Genomic DNA, 8413 nt, shown 5'->3' on the forward strand with positions numbered 1-8413 from the left:
GTGCTATGGTTCTGTGGAGTCCAAGGAGCAACAAAGCCCTGAAGGAAAACAGGCCTGTGGAAGTGGGGCCTGCAGCAGGAGATAATCCCTCCTTCCCAGGGCTTGAGCTGATAAGCCTGACTCAGGAGGACTGTGCTGAAAGGGTGAATGTTTTGAGATTGTTTTGTATGTGGAGTTTTGAAACGTGAGCACAGAACCGCCTTTGTAAAGACTTGTTAGAAAAATCAGAGAATGGCCTTTGTGTGTGTGTGTGTGTGTGTGTGTGTGTGTGTGTGTGTGTATGTTGACAGAAAGACAGAGAGAGAGAGAGAGAGAGAGAGAGAGAGAGAGAGAGTATGTGTATCTATATATTCTTCCATCTTTGAATTTATTCTGATTTCAGTGAGGTTAAAGCATTGCTGGCTCACCCTCCCTCATTTCCCCTTGCACTAAAAGAAGTTTTACTTGCATTTCTCTTTTGTACATGATAATTTTTCCTACCTCTTCATCCCCTTCTCCCAGTGTATCCCTTTTTTTACCCTTTTCATTATTTTATAACGTACCATCATAATTAACTCACACCCTTCCCTCTCTCTACGTAGACTGCTTCTAACTGCCTTAATAATGTTAAAGTTCTTAGGAATTACATGTATTATCTTCCCATATAATAACATAAACAGTTTAACCTTACTGAGTCTCTCATGATCTCTCTCTCTCCGTGTCTCTCTCTCTCTCTCTCTCTCTCTCTCTCTCTCTCTCTCTCTCTCATATTTACCTCTTTACACTTGTTAATCTCATGTTTGAATGTTAAATTTTCTATTCAGTTCTGCTCTTTTTACCAGAAATACTTGAAAGTCCTCTATCTTTAAGTGTCCATTTGCTCCACTGAAGGATTATATTCAATTTTCCTGGACAAGTCATGTTTTTGGAATCCTAGCACCTTTGCCTTCTGGAAGATCATATTCCAATCCTCTACTCCTTCAATTTGGAATCTGCTATATTTTTTTTGTTTGTTTCTGACTATTGCTCCATGATACTTGAATTTTTTTCTTTGTAGCTGCTTGCCATAGTTTCTCAGTCACATGGGCTTTCTGGAATTTGGCTCTAATATTCTCAGAGTTTCTTTTTGGCATCTCTTTCAGGAGGTGATGGATGGAGTCTTTCAATTTGTGTTTTATTCTCTGGATTTAAAAATATTTTCACATTTTACCTTATAATTTCTTGAAATATGATGTCTAGGCTCTTTTTTCTCATGGCTTTCAGGCATTTCAATAATTCTTAAATTATCTTTCCTCAATCTATTTTCCAGATGAGTTGTTTTCCAATGAGAAGTTTCGCATTTTATTCTATTTTTCATTGTTTAGATTGTGTTTTATTTTTCTTGCTGTCTCATGGAATTATTATCTTTCAGTGGTCCAATTCAAATTTTTATGGAATTGTTTTCTTCAGTGAGTTTTTATACTTCTTTTTCATAGGGCCAATTCTGTTTTTAAGGAGTTTTTATTTTCAGTGACTTTTTGTACCTGATTCTCCATTTGGATTATTCAGCTCTTGGAGTAGTTCTTTTCTTTATTGAATTTTGTGCCTCTTACGATTAGGTTAATTCTGTTCTTCATGATGTTATTTCCTTCAATAATTTTGTGTCTTTTGAGCAAGCTGTCAATTCTCTTTTCATAATTTTCTTGCATTGCTCTCATTTCTTTCCCCACTGTTTCCTCTGCCACTCTTATCTCTTCAACTCTTCATAAACTTTTGTTGGGATTTGGTCCAATTAGCTTTTTTCTCTGAAGCATTGGATAAGACTCTTTTAATATTGTTGTCTTCTTCTCAGATTGTGTTTTCGTCTTCCCTACCATTGTAGTAGATTTTTATGGTCAAGGTTTTTTTTAATTGCTAATTTTTCTGGCTTATTTTTTAACTTGGACTTTATGTTAGTTGGGCTCTTCTCACCTGTGGGTGGGGAGTCACTGTCTCAAATTTCAGGCTTTTTTGTGATACTGTTTTCAGAGCTAGTTCTGGTGGTCTGCAATTTTTGGTGCTTCCAGGGTGTTATCTGGGAAGAGGTATGGTCACTGGTCTTCTCATCTGCATTCTGGTCTTTACCCAGCAAAACCTCTATTTCCCTGCAGCTCCAAGTGCTAGAGTGCTTCTTGGCCCTGGGATGATGAGCAGGGCATCTGTTCTTATGCAACTGCCTCACTAGTGCTCCTCCCTGTTTTGGAACTCTGGCCAGCATTTATGCTTCCTTGTGACTGACCACCAGAACTCCTCTCTGCCCAGGAACTACAACCCAAATGTCAGTACCAGCAATAGAAGTGCCAGTCAGCATCAGCTGCACTTAGTGCCAACAAATCACATCCCTGCAATTGTTTTGTGACCAGCTGTACCATCTCTGCCCTGAGAGCCACTGAAGCTGCTCCTGTTACTGCTGCTACTGTTGCAGCTTTCTCCAATGCCCAATGCCCACCACAGGTGCAGCAACATATGATCTCCAGGCCAGAGCCCACCGTGGTGTCACAGACCTCTCCTGCTGACTTTCTAAGTCGTCCTACTCTGGTAAAATTTCTCACCTTGAGCTTTTGATTTGAGAAGTTGTTTTAAAGTTATTTGCAGAGGAATGTTGGGAGAGTTCATCTGGGTGGCTGTCTCTCTTTTCCATCTTGGCTCTGCCCCTTCTTCTTATATATTCTTGAGGTTGACTTGGAAGTCTCTCACCTGAAGGAAAAGTGGGGGAAAGGAAATAAGCAGTTATGTAGTATCTATTATGTGTCAGGCACCTTGCTAAGCACTTTCAAAATATTTTATCATTTGATCTTCACAACAACTTTGTGAGGTAAGTGCTGTTGTTATCCCCATTTTCCAGTTGGGGAAACTAGGATCAAGGGTCTTGCTTAAGATCATTGATATAGTAAGGTGTCTGAGGCAGGTTTTGAAATCAGATCTTTCTGACTCTAGGCCTAGCATTCTATCCATTGCACCAGCAGATGAGGGAAAGAGATGAAGAGCCCTTGTCAAATAAAGTATGACAACTTTATAGGATAACAAGAACATCTGCTTTATTAATTTAATGTTTCCAAACAATACATAATACTTTCAAAATGGCAGTGATGGATAAATGATGACCATATTAGAGCATTAAATCTCATATAACAATTATCTCATTATGCTATGTATTTAACTAACTGGCTAAGACTGTGTGGAGTGTAGAAAGATTAGTTTCATGGGGAAAACATTATAGTTGAGTTTCCAAATAGGGGAAAGAACCTTAAATCATAAAGGAAATAGAGGGAGAAAGAACAAGAGAGAGCAGAAGTGAATGAGCAAGAGACAGGGAGGAGAGATTATGCATAGAATGTAGGCATAGTACAATGTAAGAACTAAGAGGATCACAAAAATATATGTAAAATCCTGCCTTCTTTACCTTTAAGTCTTACAATATATTTAGGCACCTGGGGCAAGTCATTAAACCTTTCTTATTATTTGTTTCATCTCTCATAAAATGGGGAATACTGATTATAATACCACCTATTTCCCAAAGCATTTGAGATATAAAATTTTGAAATCTGAAAATAAATGAGAGAAAGACACTAGACCAGGAGTTTCAGGAAGGAAGGGGATATCTTAACATTATGTTTTGATTTCATGCACCACAAATCACTTTATACAGAATATATATGGTATATACATTTCTTTGTGAATGTACATATATAAATATATGTTTACTCATATATGTATATCATATTTTTGATATAACAGGAGTACTCATGCTGGGATGGATTGGGAATATAAGTAATATGCAACCAAGTAATAGAAGCCCTAGAGTGTATGCATATATAGAAGAAACTGGTGAATATGGCAGATGCCAGAAATTAATGAAAAGAACAAACAAAGCTAGAGAAACTAAGGGAAGATGAAATTGTTATTATAGATTAATTCTAGATTTAATTTTAAGGGATCTGACCGCGCAATGATTTCATGGGGAAGTTGTAAAGTTCTTTACTCTTGTGTTCTCATTGTGAAAGTTAATCCATAGTTTGGGTGACATGAGTTTTAAATCAAACATACACACTTATCAAATCATCTGTTTTCATTTTCTAGTTGTTATCCCAATCACAGTAGTACAGTTTGGTTAAGACTTGAAAGTGCAATCCAAGAACCTCCTGTCTGATCCAGAAAACCCTCCCAGCTCAATGGCTAATAGTAACCACTCAGAAGTGACAGAGTTCATCCTCCAAGGCTTCTCTGAACACCCCCAACTCTGGATTCCATTATTTGGTTGTTTCCTCTCCTTGTATATGGTGGCCCTCACAGGCAATGTCCTGATCATCACAGCCATCACGTTCAACTCAAGCCTCCACAGCCCCATGTACTTTTTTTTGTTCAACTTGGCTACCATGGACATCATCTGTACCTCCTCCATTCTGCCCAAAGTGCTGGAGGGGCTGCTCTCACAGGAGAACACCATCTCCTATGGGGGCTGCATGGCCCAGCTCTACTTCCTTACTTGGTCTGCTTTATTAGAACTGCTTCTTTTCACAGTCATGGCTTATGACCGTTATGTGGCCATCTGCCACCCTCTGCATTACAGCACTATGATGAGCAAGACACTCTGCAATGTGTTGGCAGCTGGTGTGTGGTTGATCTGTGCCTTCAATTCCTCCATAAATACTGGTCTGATGACACGACTGTCCTTCTGTGGACCCAATGTAATTACTCATTTCTTCTGTGAGATCCCTCCTCTCTTGTTACTCTCCTGCACTTCTACCTATATTAACAGTGTCATGACTGTCTTGGCAGATGCCTTCTACGGTTTTATAAATTATCTTCTGATTTTAGTGTCCTATGGTTTCATTATCTCTAGCATCCTGAAAATTCAGGTATTAGAGGGAAAGAAGACAGCATTCTCTACCTGTTCATCCCATCTTACTGTGTTGTCTATGTATCACACACCTGTTTTCTATGCCTATATAAGTCCTGTTTGTAGCTATAATCCAGAGAGGTGTAAACTGGCTGGTGTGCTGTACAGTATGTTGAGCCCAATCCTGAATTGTCTGATCTATACCCTAAGGAGCAAGGAGGTCAAAATGGCCCTTGGGAACCTCTTCCCATCCTTTAGAAATTAAGTAGAGATTTTCAAGGCCCTTAATATTGGGTAGAGATATGGTATAAGTGTATTTATGCTTGTAGTTGAATTATGAAAGTGATGCTTTTGAAGAAATCTGCGAACTTATATGAAGTGATGAAGTGAAATGAGAACAAGCAGGAGAATGTATACAATAATAAAATTATAAAGAAGAAAAATTTTAAAGACTTAAGAAAGGTGATCAGTACAATGACTAACCACAATCAAAGAAACGATGAAGCATCCTACTCACCTCCTAATAGAGAAGTGATGTACTCTTCTAGCCATCTCTGTTTTTAGTTTTTTCTGACACTAAGATTTGTCACTCTCATCTTCTCCTCTTGGCAAGACCTTGATTACTTTTTACTGCACTTCCATTTTCCCACTTTTATCTTCTATTTGTGCTCCTCCTTAACAATTTGAAGTTTGTTTTACTTGTGACAATTCCCTCAACTCAACTTCCCTTCCTTCTTTCCCATACCTAAGTCTTTTCCTATTAAATCAAGTGATATTTGTAATAACATTGAAGAAAACAAGAAATATCTGATTGGAAAAAACAACTGACCTGGAAAATAGTTCCAGAAGAGACAATCTAAAAATTATTGATCTACCTAAAGCCATGATGAAAAAAAGAGCCTGGACAGTATCTTCCAAGAGATCCACAAAGATATGTTCCCTGAGGTTCTAGAACCAGAGGGTAAAACAGTAATCAAAAGAGTCCATTGATCACCCCAGAAAGAGATCCCAAATTGAAAACTCCAAGGAATATTTTAGCCAAATTCCAGAATTATCAGGTCAAGGAGATAATACTGTAAGCAGCAAGAAAGAAACAATGCAAATATCCCAGAATTGTAGTCAGGATCACACAGGATCTTGCACCTCCAACTTACAAGACAGGAGGAAGTAGAACATGATATTCTGAAAGGCAAAGGAGCTTGGAATCCAAACAATTATCAACTACCCAGCAAGACTGAGCATAATATTTCAGGCAAGGAGATGGCTATTCAATGGAATAAAGGTATTCCAGACCTTCCTAATGAAAAAGACAGAGGTCAATGGAAAATTTGATTTTCAATACAAAATTCAAGAGAGACTTACAAAGGTAAACAGGGAGAAAGACCTTGTTAATCAATAAGAGCAAATTGTTTACATCCTTTTATAGGATTATATTATTTATATATGTCAATATTGAGAATAGTACAGTTATTATGACAATTGAAAGGGATATATATATATATGTATATAGACTGAGGGTGTCAGTATAAATAACCAATATAATGATAAAACATAATTAAGGAAAATATAATAATAATAAAAACTTAATTAAGGGATGCAAACAGATGGTTCTGGGAGAAGAGGTAAGGAGGCAGTAGAAAATAGCAAATTACATCAAGTGAAGAGGTACAAAAAGATATTATAGTAGAGGGAAAGAAGGAGGGAGAGGAGCAGTATTTGAGATTTATTCTCATCAGATTTGGTTTAAGAAGGGAATAACATACTCTGATAAGTATAGAAATCAAACTTGTCCTACAAGCAGTAGGCAGGGAAAGGTGAAATAAAATGGGGGTGGTCAGAAGGGCAGGGAGAAGAAGCAAGGGGAAAAGGGTAAGGTAAGGGAGGGGAATCAATAGAGAGGGTAACCAGAGGAAGGCAGCAGTTAAAAGCAAAACGCTTTTGAGGAGTGGAAGGGAGAAATTAGAAATAAAAGCATAAATTGGGGGTGGGATAGGATGGAGAAAAAGACACAGATAGTAATCATAACTATGAATGTGAATGACATGAACTCTCCCATAAAACGGAGGTAGATTGCAGAATTGATTTAAAAAACATAATCCTACAGTATGTTGTTTACAAGAAACATATATGAAATAGGTGGCTACACACAGGGTATAGAAAAAAGGCTGGAATAAAATATGTTGTGATTTAGTTAAAGTAGAAAAAAAAATAAAAAGCAGGGGTAGCAATCCTAATCTCAGACAAAGCAAAAGCAAAGATAGATATAATCAAAAGAGTTAAGGAAGAACACTATATCCTGCTGAAAGGCACCATAGATAATGAAGCAATATTGCTACTTAACATATATGCAACAAGTGCTATAGCATACAAATTCTTAGAGAAGTTAAGGGAGTTACAGGAAGAAATAGACAGCAAAACCATACTAGTGGGGGACTTCAACCTCCCCCTCTCTGAGCTTGATAAATCTAACCTCAAAATAAACAAGATAGAAGTTAAGGAGGTGAATAGAATTTTAGAAAAGGCAGATATGATAGACCTCTGGAGAAAACTGAATGGGGAAAAATGGAATATACTTTTTTCTCAGCGCTACATGGTACATACTCAAAAATTGACCATATTCTATGGCGTTCAACCTCACAATTCAGTGCATAAATGAAGAAATAGTCAATGTATCCTTTTCAGATCATGAAGCAATAAAAATTGTTTATGATAAAGCACCATGGAAAGATAAACTAAAAATTATTTGGAAATTAAATAATCTAATCCTAAAGAATGACTGGGTCAAAGAACAAATCATAGAAACAATTAATAACTTCATTCAAGAGAATGGCAATAATGAGACAACATACATAAATTTATTAGATGCAGCCAAAGCATTTCTTCCAGGAAGTTTTGTGTCTCTAAACACTTACATGAATAAAGTAGATAGAAAGGAGACCAATGAATTGGGTGTGCAACTAGAAAAAGATAGAAAAGGAACAAACTGAAAATCTCCAATTAAATACCAAATTAGAAATAATGGAAACCAATGGACAGATTAATAAAATTGAAATCAAGTAAAGGATTAATCTGGTTTTATGAAAGAAAAAGAAAACTGATAAACCTTTGGTCAATTTGATTTTAAAAAGAAAGAAGAAAAGCAAATTACTAGTATTGAAAAGGAAAAGGACATTTCACCTCCAATGAAGAGGAAATTAAATCAATAATTAGGAATTCTTTTGCTCAATTTTATGCCCAGGAGTTTGACAACCTTAAGGAAATATATGAATATTTACAGAAATAAAAATTGCCCAGGTTAACAGAAGAGGAAGTAAAATACCTAATCTCAGGAAAAAAAAATTGAGCAAGCCTTCAATGAACTCCTGCTGCCTGTGGAGGTGGCAGTGTTCTATACCTGTGCCTGAGAAGATGGCACTGAGGTATAAATATGCCTGAGAGAGTGAAAGAAAAACACGGGCCAGGCAAGAGAGTATAAGACAACTCTGTTTATTGAGCAGAAGAGGTCAGTTTATATACTCTATGAAATCAGATAAGTGGACAAAGCATTGCATAGCTTTGGTATTTTACTGGAATATT

General features: G+C 36.9%; 1 protein-coding gene across 1 annotated transcript; it reads left to right on the top strand.

Annotated features, from left to right (window-relative positions):
• Positions 1 to 4169: 4169 nt before the first annotated feature.
• Positions 4170 to 5102, top strand: LOC118829282 (olfactory receptor 13A1-like). Its single transcript, XM_036736287.1, has one exon. The coding sequence runs from the start codon at positions 4170 to 4172 to the stop codon at positions 5100 to 5102; it is 933 nt and encodes a 310-aa protein (XP_036592182.1).
• The last annotated feature ends 3311 nt before the right edge of the window (positions 5103 to 8413 follow it).

Source organism: Trichosurus vulpecula, chromosome 8, assembly GCF_011100635.1.
Source record: "Trichosurus vulpecula isolate mTriVul1 chromosome 8, mTriVul1.pri, whole genome shotgun sequence".
NCBI classification, from domain to species: domain Eukaryota; kingdom Metazoa; phylum Chordata; class Mammalia; order Diprotodontia; family Phalangeridae; genus Trichosurus; species Trichosurus vulpecula.

Excerpts from the sequence above, each read along its gene's own strand:
- LOC118829282 (XM_036736287.1), top strand. The coding sequence starts at position 4,170 with ATGGCTAATAGTAACCACTCAGAAGTGACAGAGTTCATCCTCCAAGGC.